At 40.8% G+C, this 19,279-nt stretch overlaps 2 protein-coding genes across 11 annotated transcripts; one reads left to right on the top strand and one right to left on the bottom strand.

Moving 5' to 3' along the window:
• The first annotated feature begins 431 nt into the window (after window positions 1-431).
• On the top strand, window positions 432-8,564 carry LOC128442642 (embryonic polyadenylate-binding protein). Of its 2 annotated transcripts, none has more exons than XM_053425200.1 (14): window positions 432-624; window positions 2,259-2,452; window positions 2,763-2,878; window positions 3,444-3,583; window positions 3,669-3,763; window positions 4,292-4,429; window positions 4,919-5,014; window positions 5,509-5,769; window positions 6,257-6,344; window positions 6,436-6,555; window positions 6,645-6,781; window positions 7,450-7,558; window positions 7,657-7,787; window positions 8,037-8,564. In XM_053425200.1, exons 1-14 carry the CDS (start codon window positions 432-434, stop codon window positions 8,097-8,099), a joined length of 1,881 nt encoding a protein of 626 aa, XP_053281175.1. In that variant the 3' UTR covers window positions 8,100-8,564. The 2 variants fall into 2 exon arrangements, with proteins under 2 accessions (XP_053281175.1, XP_053281176.1); XM_053425201.1 differs by having other exon boundaries at window positions 5,509-5,771; window positions 6,265-6,344; window positions 6,645-6,788; window positions 7,466-7,558.
• A 956-nt stretch (window positions 8,565-9,520) lies between these two features.
• Window positions 9,521-19,151, bottom strand: rbm39b (RNA binding motif protein 39b). 9 transcript variants are annotated; one of them, XM_053424162.1, is made up of 17 exons: window positions 18,912-19,132; window positions 18,201-18,268; window positions 17,529-17,586; window positions 15,946-15,995; window positions 15,662-15,853; window positions 14,771-14,824; window positions 12,826-12,891; window positions 12,611-12,728; window positions 12,370-12,522; window positions 11,882-12,019; window positions 11,727-11,792; window positions 11,441-11,645; window positions 11,041-11,127; window positions 10,873-10,969; window positions 10,374-10,479; window positions 10,142-10,220; window positions 9,521-10,046 (listed from the first exon to the last, which is right to left on the bottom strand). In XM_053424162.1, the coding sequence occupies exons 3-17, from the start codon at window positions 17,577-17,579 to the stop codon at window positions 9,946-9,948; spliced, it is 1,563 nt and encodes a 520-aa protein (XP_053280137.1). In that variant the 5' UTR covers window positions 17,580-17,586; window positions 18,201-18,268; window positions 18,912-19,132; the 3' UTR covers window positions 9,521-9,945. The 9 variants fall into 9 exon arrangements, with proteins under 9 accessions (XP_053280137.1, XP_053280138.1, XP_053280139.1 ...); XM_053424163.1 differs by having other exon boundaries at window positions 19,051-19,123; XM_053424164.1 differs by having other exon boundaries at window positions 18,228-18,268; window positions 19,051-19,100.
• Window positions 19,152-19,279: the final 128 nt, after the last annotated feature.

Genomic DNA, 19,279 nt, shown 5'->3' with positions numbered 1-19,279 from the left:
GTAGCTTGTGATGCTGTTTAACTATTACTCTTACGCAGAGATGTACGCCCATTAATATAAATGGGCTGGATTAAGTGAACTGATTGAGTAAATAGTTAAATCTAATCTACATTAAAAAAAAATCTTTGACAAAATTTAAGTCCGTCAGGGACTCAATTTTATATGTATAATGTGTGGTACCAAAAGGTGATCTGCATATTTTTAGTCTGGAGTTACAGTTACGCCATCTTCCTGTAGTTAAAACGTTTAAGTTGCTGCTCCTATGCTGAAGCACGTTTTTAGTTTCACTGTCGCTTCAGAAACAACCATGAAGGGAAAACTGTTCTGTCAACAACAAATAAAATTAAAGTGTAAAAGCCACGATGTGCTCTTAAGGGTAAAAACTATGCCTATAACTGTTTTTCTTATCTATTGTTTAGCTGTTACCCAAGATGAACGGCAGTGGACCAGCGTATCCCCTCGCCTCTTTGTATGTAGGGGACTTGCATCCTGATGTTACAGAGGCGATGCTCTACCAGAAATTTTCTCCGGCTGGACCCATCATGTCCATTCGTGTGTGCCGAGACATCATCACCCGCAGATCTCTGGGATATTCCTACATAAACTTCCAGCAGCCAGCTGATGGTAAAGTAGCTGTTTAATCCAAATCCACTTTAATCAGTTCAACTTCATGCCATTTTATCACTAGAAAGGTGGAACTTCACTGTTGCACTAATACACTCTTTGGGTACTGGTCATTGTGTTTTCTCTGGCCTAATATTTACTCAATGAGCACCTAATTTGAAACGTAACTATTACCAAGTAGGACCTCACTTTTAGCTTTCAAATATCCTATATTCTTCAATCCACCAATTGCTGGAAGCATTCCTTTTGAGATTCTGGTCCATGTTGACTTAATCTCATATAATTCGTATAGATTTGTCAGTTGCACATCCATGCTGCCAATTTCCTGGTCTACCACCTCCCAAAGGTTTTCTTTTGGATTTAGATTGGGTTGACTGGGGCGAAAACAAATTTTCATGTTCCAAAAAACAGTTGAGACTTGGAGCACCATCATGTTAATATTAGAAGACGGTAAATCATAATAATTAAGTTATGTACACGGGGAGCAACAATTCTCAAATAGATTGCAGGATTTGAAACATTATAGATTGTTACTAAGATAACATTCCCCACACTGTTGCCACTAGCACCAGCCTGGACTGTTTACACAGCAGGGGTCCATGGACTTTTACCATTGACGCCAAATTCCCTTGACCCATATCATCAGTATTCATCAGCAGAAAGCGAGAACTATCAGACCCCAGGGTATGTTTTTCCAAGTTAACCATCCAGTTTTGGTCACCCTGTGGCCACTGCAGCCTCAGATCTGTATTCTGCTGCCCATCCGCCTTAAGGTCCAACATGTTTGGCTGTCTGAGATGTTTTTAAAGAGTAGTTCACTGAGATACTTTATCTTTATATCAAACCAGTCTGGTTTTCTCCTCTGCCCTCGTCAACAAGGCCTTTCTGCCCACGGAACTGCTGATCACAAGATTTCTTCTTTTTTTGGTTGAATATAAACTGATGTACATGCAGCCAGTTGCAGGTGCTCTTTCTTTTCATCCAGACGCCTTTCTCAATACAATCGTAAAGCTTCGCTACTGTTGTACAGGAGCACCATTTGAGACCAGAGAGACTGATGAAGAAGGGTGTATCTCCCTCATGTCATCATGTCTTACGTGGGATGAAGGAAAATAACATGGATGAACTAGTTCATCCATGTTTCCAAAACGTTTGCTGTAGTAAATAGGAAACAGAATGACTTCATGAATGTTGTTTTACAGAGATATTGCAAACGGAAGAGGCCTCAGTTCTCATTAAGCTTTGGGTAAACCCTCTATGACTGTGCAATGTGAAACTACGCATGTCCCTATGGGGGGGTCATTAAAGTTTAAGCAGCATTCAATAACAATATTTGATTGTTTAGTTCAAACTCCAAATTTTTCATACATGATAAAACATATACACAAATAGTGACAGTGCACCTGTAACTATCTGAGTATTCCAGAAAAAAAGACTTGCTTGGTTTCTGATCATTACATTGGACAGTTTTTAAATCGAACCAGCAATTTCCACACATACTTACTACTTAATGAACTTCTACCTCATTTGAAGCAGGAGTTCAATCCGACAAGAAAAAAAACATGTTTATAATATATATTTTGTCATTAAAAGGTGTCTATGGTAATAAGATGTTTAACAAATTTTCTTTTTAGCGGAGTGTGCCCTCGATACAATGAACTATGACGTCATCAAGGGGCGGCCAATCCGGATAATGTGGTCTCAGCGTGACCCAGGACTCAGGAAGTCCGGTGTGGGCAACATCTTTATCAAGAACATGGATGAGTCTATTGACAACAAGGCACTGTATGACACCTTCTCAGCCTTTGGCAATATTTTGTCCTGCAAGGTAAGTGGCTATTGTTGCTTGGCCGTCTTCTGTGTGCAGTGATGTAACAATGAAATGTGTATATTAGGGTAGGGTCTGTGTGGCTTTAGTCTGTTAGGACATTTACATTTATGTTGATCAGTAATCCATGTGCAGTGAGCCTTTTTTCAGAAAGAATATCTTACCAATGTCATTACAATTTGAATTTATTTCTGATAAAAGCAACACCACTGGCTTATCACCCAGTTGTATAAACAACTATTGGTCCAAAACTCAAACGCAAGTATCATTTGTTTTTTTTAAAGCTGTGACTATTTTTTTGTCTTTGTAGGTTGTTTGTGATGAAAATGGATCAAAAGGCTACGGCTTTGTTCACTTTGAAACTCACGAGGCTGCACACAGGGCCATCGACACCATGAATGGGATGTTGCTGAATGATAGGAAAGTGTGAGTGAACAAAATACTTTGATTTTACCTGTTTTTCAGTGGCTTCTCAAGTAAGTTCAGGCAAAGAGCAGCACAGAACATGTGTATATAACTATATGAACTGATATGAATGCTTATCACATCTCAGAATTTTTCTGTGTGTTTTGCTCAGTCAAAAGAAAGGTAGTCTTCAGTTGGAAGCTGGCTTTGTGATTCCAACGGTCAATTTCCTGGGAGAAAAAAGTCAGTTGACTAGGTCAGTGAATGCGTAGGATCTATGCCAAACATTGCACGTAGCATAATCATCAGAAATATAGATACAGATTCTCTTCATAATTTCATTCATGATTGAAAGAGAAACAAAGCTTTTTTATCCTTAAATGTTAGTGTGCCAACAATATTTATTTGTAACTTATTTCTTAGTTGTGTTGATGCTGTGTTGCTGATAACTGACTGTCCAGTGTGATTGTGATGCTGTGTGCTAAAGCAAAGACAAATTTCCATACTGTGAACAATCAGGTTTTTAACTGATTAACTTCTTATTCATTTATTGTCCCATGGTTCATGGGATTGATTCGGTCCACAGGTTTGTTGGCCACTTCAAGTCTCGTAAGGAAAGAGAGGTTGAGTTTGGCACCAAAGCTATGAAGTTCACCAATGTCTACATCAAAAACTTTGGTGAAGACTATAGTGAGGAGAAACTCAAGGGAGTCTTCTCTGCATTTGGTATGAAATCCTATTTAGTTTTTCCTATTAAGATGCATTGTCTCGATCAACTAATAGTGAATTTCCATACATTTCTTTTTCGTAGGGAGGACTCTGAGTGTGAGGGTGATGAAGGACGAGAGGGGGCGTTCACGAGGATTTGGTTTTGTTAACTTTGCAAACCACGATGATGCTCGGAAGGTAGTGTGCCATGTGTGCGTCCATCTGAAGTAGATACCTACAAACGGTACCTGTCAATTATAGAGATGTTTATACTTGACCTGCAGCATTTGTTTATTATTTAACAGCTTTATATGCTCATTGCTTTATTTCACTGCATTGGCAAAGAACTATGTGCAAAAATAACATCACTTCCTACAGCTCTATGAAATGCTACAAAATACATTTTGTTTTTCAACACTTGAATGTGAAGTTGTACTCCCCAATTGTTTGTTTTTTTCTGAACCATTTCTGTGGCCCAGTACTCATGATTGGATTCATTCTATCTTGACTTGATTACTTCTTCTGCCAAAACCTTTGATGTTGACTGTCCTGATTTATCTCCTGGCCATTTGTTTTGTGCTGATACTACATAGATGCATACTAGGGAGCCGAGCTAAGTCTCTTTTTAAATTCAATAAATGCAGTTTAAAGTATTGTCATAAAATGTGTGATCTTTAAATTGCAGCAAAGGTAAATGTAACATTGATGCTCTTCTCGGTCTCACAGGCAGTTGATGATATGAATGGAAAGGAGCTCAATGGAAAGAACATCTATGTGGGGCGGGCTCAGAAGCGTCTGGAACGCCAGGGAGAGCTCAAGCGCAAGTTTGACCAGATCAAGCAGGACCGCATCCAGCGCTACCAGGTACTGCTGAATTCTTTAAAAATTGAAATTGTCATTGGATGACTCCTTGATGACTTTCATTGTTAATGTTCTTACAACTCATGAGTTTGATATTAGAAGGAATTTAAAGTTTCAGTTATGTTTACAATGGAGGCCTCACTTTGTTTTATATAAACAAGGCAAGTTCAGCTGACTACAGATGTTCTTTTACCACAAGGCCCTGTTAACAGTAACAATTTGGTGGCTACTAAAACATCTAATCACTAATAAATTGAGTACAAATTGTAACATAACTTTCTTTAGGCACAGATCCAACCAGCAATCAGGGATTTCTCTGCTAAACACTTAAGATTCCAGTACACATCACATCAATTAATCAACACAATTTTGTCTTCCAAAAATGCTCGATAAGTTTGGATTTGATGCTCTGCCCTTTTAATGTTAATCAGCTTGACAAACAACATTTTCGGGAAGAACAAATGTTATACTTGTCATGCTTTCTGTCTCCAGGGGGTGAATCTGTATGTGAAGAACCTGAATGACACCATAGATGATGAGAGACTGCGTAAGGAGTTTGCCCCTTACGGCACCATCACCAGTGCCAAGGTATTGTAATAGTGTGGGTGTGGTGTTGCATGAATCAATCAATCAAAAGCCTGCACAATAAGGGCCTTAAAATATCCACCAATCAATTGTCTATACCACTTGTCCTTTGAGGGTTGCGGGTGGATGGAGCCAACCCCAGCTGACCCCTGGTCAGGTCACTAGTCCATCAGAGGGCTGACGCATTGAGACAAATTTACACTTGTGTTCACACCTACGGGCAATTAAGGGTCTCCAATTAATTATATCCTGAAGTAAAAACCTTACTATTGGAAGTTGTTATTTGCCCTCTGTATGAGAACTCACTTTTGTATCATCATTGCAAAACAAACTAACATTTAACCACTCCAACATTATAATTAAATGACAATGCTTGACCGCAGATCCGTCTGGGTTTTTAAAAATAGAAATGATTATGATAACACATCCGAAGTAGGTTTAGATCCGGTTCTTCAGTGCCAATTATCTCTGAACTTCAGCTTCTTTGCTTCTTGCAGGTGATGACTGACGGTTCGCAGAGCAAGGGCTTTGGTTTCGTCTGTTTCTCTTCACCTGAGGAAGCAACCAAAGCTGTGACAGAAATGAACGGGAGAATTGTTTCAACCAAGCCGCTGTATGTGGCTCTGGCTCAGCGGAGAGAGGAGCGTAAAGCAATCCTTACCAACAAATACATGCAGAGACTCGCCACCCTGAGGACCATGCCAAGTCCCATTATCGACTCATACCACCAGACCGGATACTACATGACTGTACCACAGGTATGTTTGTTACAGCAGTGACAAAGGAGAGGGAGTTTTATTGTAAATGGCCATTCCTATTCAGTGTTTGAACATGTTTGTCGACTAAATCTCATCTCGTTGATTTATACTGCAAAAATGTGAATATTTCTTTAGAGTGATAAATGCAATGTCTCAATTTACATTTTTGCCGACAAAATAGAATCAAAATAAACAAGGACTGTGACAGTAGGGGAGTTGAGGGGCCTGCAGCATCCCCTACTGGCAAGAGTTGTAACCACAAGGGAGAAAATGTGTCTCCTCTTGTATAATTTCCTTTTTCACAAAACCTTTTGAACTCGCCCACACTCCTTTAAAGCCACTTGGCATCATCTTCTTTCTGTTAGCATGCAGTTGTATTTTCAGTTAAATTTGTTCAGTTTTGTCGAAAGACACAAATATTCATTGTGGTTTGGAGATTGAGCTGGATGTTGATGCCATGCATTCTAAACTGATTCTTATCTCGTAGCCTCCTACTCGCTCCTTCTATAACCACAACGTCGTCAGCAACATGAGGCCGGTACCTCGCTGGACAGGACAACCACCAAGACCACAGGGTGAGTGGACGCTTTGTGTTGTGCTCACATAACATAGATAAATGTGTGTATGAAGTCGGTAGGTATATATAAATATTGCCCATGCTTTTAGGCCCATACTCAACCCAGTTTGTTGGTAATTCGGTTCCCCGGCGTGGATCGCCAACCATTGCTACAGTCAGACAGGCTTCCACCCAGGCTCCACGTGTTGTCAGTTCTTCACAGAAGACAAGTACGTACCTGGATCAAACATGATGAGGGCTGCTCTATTAAAATGTGTCATGTCGCTGGTGGTTTGTGACCCATGTAATGTCTCTTAAGATAACATTGGGACCCAGACTGGAGGAGGACGCACAGACACGGCCGGTGTGATCAGAAACAATCAGTACAAGTATTCGTCTGTTGTGAGGAGCCCTCAGCAGGTCATCACTGTACCTGCCTCAATGACAAGACTTCAGGTCAGTAGTATGAACTACACTCTTGTCACTAGTCACATACATGCTCAGCATTGGGTTGCATGCATGTCCGCTAGTTGGCAGTCTTCTTACATGTTACTGCTGCTGCGGCTTCAGGACCTTTTGCAGTAAAAACACTGACCTGTTCAGGACCAGTAGACCTGATGGGGACCGAATGTCCTCATGAGGCGAAAAACATCTTTTGTGAGGTCCTGGTTAAGGTCTACAATGAATGGAGTTCATTGCAGTGTTCTAACAAGGACATCTGGGCTCGTATGTGTCCACTACTTTGATGGTTTAAATGCTCCTAATTTTCAGTGTGTGTGTGTAAAACCATACACTGGGCAATTACAGGAGTCTTCTTCCACTTTAACAGCAACTGAACCAAATTTTAACTTTTTTTTTATCAGTCCCGTTAAGAGTGTAAAAGAGGTCGTACGAAGTCCTGCTGAAATCTCCTTCACTTGGAAATTTCTGTTTGAAAATGATGCATATCATAAAGATTTTAAATTATCCCTCACAAAAATAGCATACCTAAAATTTTGAAACTTAATGCCAAATTAAATAATTCTGTTGCACTGTATGTATTCAAACTGAAAAACGAATTATCCTCATATGCTGACCTAAATGGAACAAAGAACCTGCATTTACAGAAAGTGTGTTTGTTCCAGGTGATTTCTGCCCCAGTGATGGAGCCACTGGTGCATGTTCCAGGCCATGATCCGCTCACCGCCTCCATGCTGGCTTCAGCTCAACCAATGGACCAGAAACAGCTCCTTGGTCTGCCATCATTCAGTTCTACGTCTTTCAAAATGTTTTATGTAGATTGAAGCGATTGATGCATTGAGGTTGCTGCTCCTCTTTGCTGTGACACACAGGTGAGCGATTGTATCCAATGATCCATGCCCTTCACTCCAGCTTGGCTGGGAAGATTACAGGGATGCTACTGGAGATCGACAACTCAGAGCTGCTGCACATGCTGGAGTCGCCCGAGTCTTTGCACTCCAAGGTACGACCGTGGTCATTTCTGCAGTCTAGTTGATGTCCCGTTATACCAGTTAGTGTAGTGAATCATTGAACATGATAAAACAAATGGTGTAATTTAAACAATCTACACATGAAGCATCGACAAACGGCTCTCAAATTGATGCCAATTGCAGGAGTTGCTCAGTGGCCAGACCAGAGAGAAATGGAGCGGAGGACCATGATTGGACCTCAACCGTATGTCCCATTGTTTTTTCTCCTCTCTTTCGTGCAGGTGGATGAGGCGATTGCAGTCCTTCAGGCTCACCAGGCTAAAGAATGTTCTCCAAAGAAGTGAAGAGCCCGTACAGGTCAGCGACTTTTCAGCTGCACGAGATGTTAATTTTTTTCCTAGTAAGTTTTGTTTATTTAATTGATGTAATAAAAAAAGGGTTAAACATCATGACTGACAGCTGAGACCAACTCATGGTTGGTTGAGCGTGTGTATTATCTCAATTCTGTGGCTCCGTACCACGATCACTACTGCAAAATGGCAGCACCTGTACCTTGGATAAGCTTTTATTTTCATCTTGATCCATTATGCTTGTATTCAGGGGAGCAGTATTAAAATGTTCAGCCATTGATCTGTGGTGAAATGTCTTTAAAATGTAATGCTCCCAACACTGGCCAAGACTTCAGCTGTACTTGTATGGTTCAGTTTGATAGTTCGGAGAATCCCGCACCGCTCTCTTAGTGTTGGACATTATTATCTGAAAAGTCTTAACCATGTCATTTTTTCCAGATTTCAACGACTCTGAGGAGGAAACAGAATCAGTATAATTGTTAAAAAAAAAAGAAATTGTTATAAGACTAAAGAGCAATTTGGTTGTTGCTATATCTTTTGTTGTAAGATAAAGTTTACAGAATATGCATTACACCCGTCTTGTGTCATTTATTTAACACAAAAGCTTGATGGTCCACTTCAGGTATGTACATTTGCGAGTCTTCCTATTGCAAAACTTTGTGCCACTTGTCCATATTAGTTTTGTAGTGCTGTGAAGCGGTAATGGGCTCATTACTTCCCCCTTGAAGCCGGTTGCTGAATTGTCACGTCTGTTAGGATGGGGTCAGAAGGCCATGACATCGATGAGATTGAAATAGGACATTAGTTGGGTGTGGCCAGTATATCCATTGTTACATGAATACTGAGAACCAGTTTGGTTTTCCAGCCACAAGTGAAATCAGTCTAGCACAAACCAGAGGTTGACTGTTTGGCTTTGTTGGAAGTGTTGTTTCCAAATGAAGATTAACTGGTTTGGCAAATACACACCTGATAAACCACAAGAGCTGGATCAACTTGGCGAATAACTTTATAAAGTCCCTGCAGCAAAGAAAATGTAAATCATGAACTTGGAGTTAAATTACCGGCTTGTGCTGATGTTTGGGGTCGCCTACTAAGTCTTGTTTGAACTCTACAGGACATAAATCCAGACTTGATAGAATCTGTATTGAAATAAGTTTTTCATCGCTATTATTCAGATCACAGGACATGCGCTTGGTAGGAACAAGGCTCACTTCAGTAGCAAAGAGCTGAAACGACCCAAAAAGTTTCTGACCGGTTAAAGGTGTAAAACAGAACTCTTAACTTAGACAAAAATCTCAAGACGTTTTATGGTAAATTAAATTTATTGCTGAAAAAAAAAATTCAGGGAAACAGTGGGTCCTTTAGAAAGATTTATATTTGATCCTGGAATTGACTCCCAAAAAGGAGACGAATGGAAAAGTCAAATTTGCCAAGTTTATTGGGAGCCTTCATACAAAAAATGAAATTATGGCTGTAAAAAGGTACAAAGGATTATTGTTGACATTAATATACTTTTGGCATTTAAGGCCTATTAACCCAACACATTTTGTGACTCTGCAATTTTAAATCTAAAACTGGATTTAAACAAGCAGATAAGACGGTAATATTTAAAAACATACAGACCAATAGATACCTGCAGATTACTTCTCAGTGATAGTTACAACACAAACCCACAAAAACTTTGAAAAGCAACTAAAAAAAACAAAACCTAGTTTTCAATGTTGAACTTGAGGCAACTTTTATTACGCACAGCCAACTAACTTCGATGCGTCTGTTTCAATGACAGCTCCATGAATGCAAACAAATGTATTTACACTGCCCTTCAGAAGCACGTCTCTGACTATCGACGAGTCGGCATTAGAAGCTGCTTCGCCGTTACAGAATCAGGGAAAAGGTTGTGGTAGGTGGGTAAGGGGACGTAGGCAGCCGTTATCATTTTGCCTGGAAGGGAAAGAAAAAGAAGTGGTTACAATCTAAAGAAAACATCAAATTTTTTTGTGTTAAGTGAACTATATAGTTAAGGATTCAAGACATACCTGCAAACCAGCGTCCATGAAGTGCATTTACGGTTGCCATCGCTGCTGGTATCGAGGGACACTTCACATACACATTACCCTGTGTGAACAGAAAATAGATTCCTACAACAACCCTTTGCATAGCAGATTTGAAATCGAAGACGTAACACTATCCTCTATATACACACCCAAGTACGGACATGAGTCAAATCTTCTATTTGGACGATGTGACATTTTGTGTGCTTCAACTTACTTGAGTCGAGTTCTTATCCACATAAATGTGAACTATTCCTCCGTGTTTGTTGCACTCCTCGATCACATCGTCTTGGATCTCAGTGGCCCAGGTGGGATCGTTTTCCCTGGAAAACAAGTCAGATGTTAATATCAAGCAAATCTTAAAATGATCTTGACATGTCAACGATTGAAAGAGTTCATTACTACTATTAATACTGACCAGGAAAGATGGTCCAGCTCTCATTCTGTGTAACAACTATTACTAAAGTTCACCTGAAGATAATGAGGCTTTTTTGTTTGTGTCAAGCAAAGTGTGAAATCCCCCTTTTTCCCCACAAGCAGCCAAGCTGTAGTACAGGGTCAATACTAAGGAAGCAGTTTTTTTCCCTAGGAGTGTGATTGTAAGTTGTTGGTATGGCCTGCACTAATACACAAAGACCCACATTCAGGCCACTGGAGGACACGCATGATTATCATGACAAAAAACATGAGCCGATCTAACAAGACAAAATGCTTACGCTTGTGGGTTGAACAGGTTGGACAGCTGGAGGCAGTGTGTGGCCAGCGGCTGGGAGGGGAGGTTCATGGCCTGGCTCTGAGCTGGAGTTGGGACAGCTACAACGATTAACAATTATTTGAAACAAGTCTATTGATACCTAAGAATGGTCAATCCTCTAACGTCTTACATTGTTGAGAAGACATGTTTCCAAACGGTATGGACCCAGTCATCTGCAGAGCCTGCTGAGCAGCGGGGGGGATCTTTAGACCAGTTCCTGAGGGAGAAAAATACATTTGTTTTTGCATAAGTGTAAATTCGAAGATTAAATCAGACACTTGCTTCATAATACTGACAGTCGGTGGCATTTTGGGAAACTGGCACAAGTTAGACGACAAAATCAATATTAATTTCCTCTGCTGTTTTCTTACTGGAGACCCCCTCCAAAAAGAATTTGAAAACAAAGTTGACTATTGTTCTTTTCACCCAAGTAAAAAATTCAATTCCCCACCCTTCACTAAGGTTAAAAGGAATTGTTTGTATTGCAACTTTAAATAAGAATTGCTTATTTCGTGCTCCTTAAAACAAACCTTCGGCTAGTCGAGCCATTAGCTGTAAACGCCCGGTGGTGCCCAGGTCGATGCCGGTCCTCTCCAGTTCGTCGTTGTCCAGGAAGGAACTGGCCGTAGAGGAGTCCGAGCGCTCCGTCACATGCCCCACCTTCATCGGACGCCCGGCCAGTTCAAAGCCGTTCAGCTGCTCCAGGGCCTTTTTTGCACATTCTGCATCTGCAAACTTCAGAAGACAAAGTGGTGAGTGTAAACATCTGCTACAGACTCTACAGCACTGTAAACAAAACACAGAGGCCTTGTTTACCGATATGAAGCCATAGCCTTTGGATCGTCCAGTCTCACTGTCCATCATGAGCTGGATTCCTTCAATCTGTGAAAACAAAAAAACACAAGATTGAAACAAAGGAATCTGCACAGAAATTTGGAGATTCTAATTTATAAAAGAAATTAGTTTTTGACCTTTCCAAAGGGCTCAAAGATCCCTCGGAGCATTTCTTCGGTGATGTTGAAATGCAGCGAGCCCACGTACAGCCGCATCGGACCTGAACTGCCCTTCTGTAAATTGTTAGCAGCCGCTGCAGCTCTGTTTTTCTCTGCCTGTAATTACACATGGAAAGTGAAGCATGAGTCTGTGAATTCAATATATGTATTAATATATAAAAGGAGCTGCAATTTAGAAGTACCCAATTTATTCCAAATGAATGTAAATTGAGCTGAATTAATTACGATCTTAAGTCTGATTAAATGGAGGCTGGTGAACAAAATACTTGTATAAAAGCTCTTCACTGCATTTCTAGCAATTTACAAACAATTCTTGTCCCCCTGAGATCTTTCGTGTGCTGACATTAAAACTGGTCTATTTATCAGAGGGAGTCTTTTTCTAATGTAGAGCCCTCCGTGGATAGTCCCACTGGATGAAGGGATTGCAGTGAGGTCAGGACACCCACCTGAGAGGCCTGGACGATGATGGGAACTCCTAAAAGCCTCTGGCCAGTCAGTCCGATGGCCAGAGGCACAGAAGAGGTGTCCACAAACTCGATGTACGCGATGCCCTTTGACCTCCTGGAGTTTCTGTCTGAGATCATTCTCACGTCTCTGACCTACAGAGAGAAACAGAGATTGGTTTAAGATATATTTCTACAGAGTGACTTTCTGGATATATTCACAAAAACAAGAAAATAGACAGACTTTTCCGACAGCTGAGAAAAAGTCTTCCAGGTCCCGAGCTCTGATTCTGGCAGCGAGCTGCATACAGAAAACTGTGCGTGCATCCCGCTCCTCAGGTGTTAGATTGTCAATTGGTTGCCTGAAAGGACAAAATCATGAAACTTGTTAAAAACATGAAGGAAACAGACTAACTCTTCAGGAATATTCTCAATCCATCCAACTTTTAAATAACAAACCTGTGAGTCTTTTGATTTTCTTGATAATCACGCATCTGAGCTACATCAAACTTGCTGGTGGTATTGCTGAGGACCAAAGTAGATGCAGGATCAACCATGAACTGTTAACTACACTTGTTTCTATGGCAACTATATTTTAAGACAACACTTTAACAGGACACTTGGTGACATCAAATGTCACAGCCCAGCTTGGTGGGCAAAGATCTAGAGGTAATGGGTGAAATAATAATTTATATAGCACTTTTCAGTACAAGTAAAAAAAAAAGTGCTTTACAACAAACAGTAACAGTCACAGAGTATTTTGTAAAATTGTATCATTTGTAATAATAATTATAAAGAGAAGGTTAAGAAGTCAAACACATGCTCTAAAAGATTGTTAATGTTAGTCTTAGGAGGAGAGATAAAACAGGTAACTGATTCTAATCTTCTCTGGCAGACTGTTCCAAAGTGAAGGGGCCGTCGCAAAAAAGACAACCTTCCTGCAAAACACGATTGTACAGCCTCCTTAATGTGAGGGTCGAAGCTCAGGATTTAGTCAAAGACCTCAACCAGATTTCTTGCCGCAGACTTAGTAAATAGTGCTCGTGCACCAAGGTTTGCCGTGCTATCATCCCTGCTGGAGGTGGGACCAAAGACAACTGCACTGGATTTAATGGTTTACTTAGAGAAAGTTGTTATCTATCTTGCTATCCAGTGTTTTATTTCATTCAATGTTTGAGAGTCCATTAGGACTGATTGGAATGTGGAGCTGTGTCTCATCAGCATAGCAGTGAATGTGGACCTTATGTTTGCTGATGATGTTGCCATGGGGGCGCATATAGATGGAAAATAGAATAGGACCTGGGATTGAACCTTGTGGGACACCATACCAAAAGGTTTGAGGTGATGGAGGGTTTGGGGTTAAGATCAGTCTGAAATTGGTTCGGATTGGGGCAACTGAATCCAATGCTACCAGGCAGAGGTCATTTAAAGGAGCTCCCAAGATGTTCAGCGTCAGGTATGTCGAGGGGGAGGAGAACGCATATACAAATTTGCCAGCTGTTGAATTAATAATGCAAGCGCAAATGGGGTCCGGTTATGTTTTGGGGTGTTAAACAAATTCAAGCGATTTGAAGAGGTAAAGAAATTCCCCTGCAAGAGAATAATTTGCATAACATAAATATTATAATCACCAATATTGCAGATCCTGTCATATTTAGGCAGAAGTGGAGAGAGTAGATGTAAGTATTCAGAAGAGCTGATCTGATTCCCTGCTGTTTGTGGAAGTCATTGACAGACTGTGGTGACTGAAGGGGACAATGTGACGAGGGAGCAACCTCAGACTTGGATGAAGGATTCTCTCCCAGTTCAGGGCAGGGAGGAGATCCAGATCTGGGCCAACAGGCGCTGTTTTAAATGAATGATCTAGAGAGGGAAGAGGTGGCCGGATGTACCAGAGTCATCAGACAAGTCGGTGAAGCTGTAGGAAAGATTAAGTTAAGGTGGTGAAGTAGCCTCAACACGAGCCCCTCCCACCCGCGGACTACGAGACCTCAGCCTAAGAGGACTGGTGGTTTGGAGTAGAGCAGGATTAAAGCCGAGGACAGGTGGCAGGGTCTCAGAGAACTGTGTCAGGGATGTTTGCCTTGAGTATTTTGTGCAGCTTAAGATAGAGTCTCTGTTCCGCAGTTCATTCGAAAGCCGCAGGATTTCCTCATTAAGGTCAGCAAACTTTTTATTTGCTTTCTGAAATGAGGCACAGTCGCAAGTCACAGATTGCATGATGTTTGTTAGCTTGGCTACGAGGCAAAGGAAGGTGAAGTTATGCTAGCGAGAGTAGGTAGCCAGTGTGTAAAACTTGAGTGAAAGGGATCTATTGGCAGAAATCTTACAAAAAATCCTTATGTAAAGTGTGTATCACCTAAATAATCTACATAATTATATAAAATGTGAATATTCATCTTACCTGATGGGACTCTTTTCCTTTTTGAACGGGCTCCGACTTTTGGAACGTTTGCGACTGTAATAAAAAGATTAGAATAAGTAAGTCTGTGGGCAAATTGTAACAAAAGTATTCAAAAACTGACAACTGCTGCAGACTAACTGGGAAACTGACATTCAGGTAATTTCTTGATCCAGCTGAAGGAGTTAATTTGGCCCATTTTATAAATATACACGATTTTCAAAGCAGTGAACTGTGCAAAAGTTATGGTTCTCTTCTAATAATCTTCTTTTGGTATCAGAGTAAGTAAACTTTCTTTCAGGTCTGGAGTCTTAATTAAGAATCTTAGGACCTGACCTTCCCCCAGGTCACTTCCATCTATATACAGATTTACAGTGATGTTTATCTGGACCACCGACTGTTCCAAAGCTTCCTCTTGTGTTGGTTACAGTAGTTAATAGAGGATTCAGAGGTCTGCCTTGTCAGTTTAGTTGTCGAAGCCAGCCTCTTCCGTTTCATTGATTATTGTTGTTGACTGACTGCTTGACATCGGCCTCCTGCATTGATGGTATTTAAAAAAGGTATTTATTCTTCCCTCTGCCTGTTCCATGTTTCCAGTGCTACTGGCAGCCACACACCCCAAAGCAGAACAATTCGACCAACATGCTTAACAGCTGGCAGGGGAGGACGGGGTGGGGTATTTACTATGTCTAACTTAGTAGGGGTGCCCTTGCTTTTGCACATGCCAGGAATACTTGCAATTTACATCCACATCAGCCAGATTCAGAATCTATGTAGTTAAGACTATGAAGAAATTAATTAAAATGTATTATGGGCCTTTTGTTATATTTAACACATGTACTCAGTAAAGTGGCAAATGGGTGTATACATCAGTATATTTAAAGTATCACATACATGGGGCTCTTTCGTGCTCTGTAACGCCCAGATCGTTCCTTGCTCCGGGAGCCGCTGCGATGTCGCTCTCTGCTGCGGCTTGGTTTTCTTTCTCGGCTCCGGCTCCTCTTCTTACCCTTCTTTTTGTCTTTGCTTCTGCTTCTTCTTTTCTTAGTGCCTGGGCTCCGGCTCTTACTTCTGCTCCTCCGTTTCCTGTGAGAGGACCCGTTAAACCCACTCTACTGAGGTGCAACAACAGGTATGAATCAAACTGAGCTTGTGTAGTTCTGTGAAATAAAACTTACTTTTTATTCTGGTCGTCATGGCCATTTGCATGAGAGGACTTGATCTCATCCTAAGCAAGGTTGATAGAAGAAGATCATGAGGACGTAGATGCAACATTTCAAGTCGTCAAGGTAAAGGGGATGGGGTGGGACAAGAGAAAATGCAGAATATATTCAATTAATAATAATACAAAAAACTTCCTACTGTCATATCTAGACAGTGTCCCTCCACCACCCCAATAGCTTCCCATCCCACCAGTTTCTCTAAACAAGGCTGCTTAGTACTTAATGCAACTAAGCAGGAGATAAGGGGAGGGTGTCCAACATATTAGTTGAGTTCAGGAAGTTGTCAGGTCATCTCCAACATTCCCTTTCTATTAGGTCGTACCAGTGCCACAATTTGTGCCTAATCAAGTGACCACAAATGGCCCACGGGCCACTAAAAGAGATCCTGTGTGGTTGATGTCAGTCCAGTGATCTTCACCCATTTTCGTTCTTGGACTGTAAGAGCTCGATGCCACCTCTGTCACACATCTTGCCCTGAAGCAAACAGGGATTCACACTTCTTAGTAATATTGACGCCCAAGAAAATAAATTAATGAAAAAAAAAGTATATTAAAAACCATCAATTCAGCCACGTGTTACACTACCAATGTATTTGAATTAAGAAATAATACTCATAACCTTGTGACTTAAGGAATTATCAAGTAAGTAAAAGTAACTCAGTTCATAATAAAATGATGCTAAATAGAATAATCATTCTAGTAATATATCAATATCTGTGATGTAGTGTAGCATGCAAAAAAAAGAAATCAAGATGCTTATTCACAATACAGTTGACTAAGGCAAGGAGGCAGTATTCATATTTACAAGCAAGAGGAAGTGATGCATGTTGCTTCGCTGTGTAATTATGACATGGTTACTTTGTACAGTGAAAAGAGCAATATCCTCATTTTCAAACATACTGTTGTCAAACCACATGTATTAAAATATAAAATGTACAGTTTGAAACAAAGTTGTAATAATAAAACCTGATCTAACACATTTTATGATTCTTGTTTAAGACTTTTTGGTGACAGTTGAATTACCTTTTCTTGTTGTTGCCGTACACCGCAGGACTTTTTCCCCCCTCTTCGGGATAATAATTTAAATCTGACTGTAAATGCCTGTACATCCAGAGCCAGTGTTCGAATGCAGATAAACCTGAATACTGCCTCCATAGCGTGTAAGGTAAAGATGGGCTTATCAACCATTGGCATTCACCTTGTTGAAACCGAATAGGGATTGGATGTTCTAGGTTGAATCTCTTTTAGTCCTAAGGTGAACCACAGTACATCAGTATATGCACAATAACTACCTTCCTTTTTTTCACAGTTCACAGTGGAATCAAAGATGAATTCATGGGAGTAGAGGTGAGATATCATTAGGGAAGTCTATAAAGAGAGATAGATGTGGATTTATTTATATTCTGTATTGCGTTTTAAATACTCAATCACACACCACACAACAGTCAAGTAAACTTTGTCACAGTAGCAGATATAAAAAGGACTCTAGAATTAAACATAACAGTGAAACAGGCCTTATCTCTGCAGTCCTGTACCCACCTTTCTGTATGGAGCCTCGAGCATGGCCTCAACGTCAAAATCATCAGCCATGATGAGCCTGTGGAAGGGAAGCAACAAAAAGCTTCTATTAACGAGTGATCACGCTGACGCAAAAATGGTTTTGTTACAGTTGGTCACAAGTTTTCTTCCCAACAGAATAACAGGCCACTATTTGGATAATTCACCATAGAATTCATTTGCAATCGTAACTGTTTAATTTATTTAAACTCATGTAATAGAAGGTTGTTTTTTCAATGGTTAAAACAAAGCAGGCGGGTTGAGGACCCTGCCTTACACAACAGGAAACTTTATCAGTCTTTTATATCACTTTTCAGGGAATAAAACTAATGATTAACGTAGATTAAATTTGCAACCCTATATGCTAAACAGCTGATATCTCTAATACTTTCCTTCTGGCAATTAACACTAGTATATAAGTTTAACCAACCAAAACCAACATGCACTTAAAAGCTAGAATTTAAAATGTTCCTAGATTTGTTTTTAAAAAGCAAATCAGATGTTACCCAGGAGCTGAAACCAATAACTCCATTGATAGATTGGGAGACTGTAGACTCTATGGCCTCATCACAATTTAGGGCTGAAACTGATATAACTGATTTCAAAGTTGATAAATCTAAAACATATTCTGTGGATGAATAGTTAAGTTCGTACCGTGTCAGAGAAATACCCACATCTCACCGTTTCTCAGACAGATTTGACCTCTGCAGACAATATTTTGTCTACCAAAAACAAAAAAATATTCAATTTACAGGTATATATAACAAATAATAATCATGAGAAATCATTTCGGTGTTTAAATGTAGGAAACTTGCAGTGTCAACATGTAGCTCCAACTGGTACTTAAATCAATGATTAATCGAGTTCAAGAGCATGTCGTGTCGTCGCAGGACAGATGAAGATCAGCATTAGATTAAAAAAAGCCAACACAGGAAATAAAACGACGTGGTTCAAGCTGTTCAATACTAATCACACACATCAGCAGATGTCGGATCAACTCGACTCTGTGTCCCAATTGAACATTTCAGTGTCAACAAATCTCACAGAGCCGCGAGTGGTGGGAGGAATCCGAGAAGATAAACATGCGTTACAGTCGACACATAGCTAAATGCTAACTAGCCACATCGCTCGCTTCAGCGTTAGCTCAATTTTAGGATCCTGATCGTGACTTTGCGGGCGCGTTTGACTCGGGTGGAAGGACACATGTGAATAATAGTGAATACGTGGGCCACGCGTGTCCGATCAGAACCACTCCAACATGTCCGCAGTCAAACATTTTGACGCTCACTTGGGGGACAACGGAACTTGTTAGGCTGTCCAATATGGCGGCAACGAGCTAGCTGAGTTAGCAAACATCGACGTTACCGTTTGAAATGGACGAACTGAGGTCCCACAGTCAAAATGTCGCAGGTGTGGCGCAGCGGAAGAGACTCGTCTCGACGGCTCCGTGTCGGCAGGTCGCACAGAGCGCGGATGAAATGTGATTTATTCGGAGTTATGTAACCTTTTGTCGGAGGCAGGTCGCGGCCTGGGATCAGATCGTTTTCTCTCCTCGTCTGCTTCCTCCTTTCCTAGTCCACTTCTTCTTCTTCTGGGAGGTGGTTTGACGCAGCTACTGTGCTTGGCCTTGCCGCACCGCCCCCTGGTGGATCTGAGAAGGAATGCACTTGAATATTTCCATATTTACCCGTTTTCACACTTTTACTCCATCACACTGAGGAGAGAAATAAGAC

The sequence above is a fragment of the Pleuronectes platessa genome, chromosome 6, assembly GCF_947347685.1.
Source record: "Pleuronectes platessa chromosome 6, fPlePla1.1, whole genome shotgun sequence".
NCBI classification, from domain to species: domain Eukaryota; kingdom Metazoa; phylum Chordata; class Actinopteri; order Pleuronectiformes; family Pleuronectidae; genus Pleuronectes; species Pleuronectes platessa.
The sequence above is the reverse complement of the archived record's forward strand: the minus strand, read 5'-3'. Positions and strand labels throughout refer to the sequence as shown.

What these genes read in the sequence shown, in the direction of transcription:
- LOC128442642 (XM_053425200.1), top strand. Translation starts at nt 432, where the DNA reads ATGAACGGCAGTGGACCAGCGTATCCCCTCGCCTCTTTGTATGTAGGG. An exon ending in TTGCTGAATGATAGGAAAGT is followed by an intron (nt 2,879 to 3,443) that starts GTGAGTGAACAA and finishes TTCGGTCCACAG; the next exon opens with GTTTGTTGGCCACTTCAAGT. An exon ending in GGACCAGAAACAGCTCCTTG is followed by an intron (nt 7,559 to 7,656) that starts GTCTGCCATCAT and finishes TGTGACACACAG; the next exon opens with GTGAGCGATTGTATCCAATG.
- rbm39b (XM_053424160.1), bottom strand. Translation starts at nt 17,579, where the DNA reads ATGGCTGATGATTTTGACGTTGAGGCCATGCTCGAGGCTCCATACAGA. An exon ending in AAGGAAAAGAGTCCCATCAG is followed by an intron (nt 12,892 to 14,770) that starts GTAAGATGAATA and finishes TTTGGTCCTCAG; the next exon opens with CAATACCACCAGCAAGTTTG. An exon ending in AACCTGTTCAACCCACAAGC is followed by an intron (nt 10,480 to 10,872) that starts GTAAGCATTTTG and finishes CTTGTTTTCCAG; the next exon opens with GGAAAACGATCCCACCTGGG.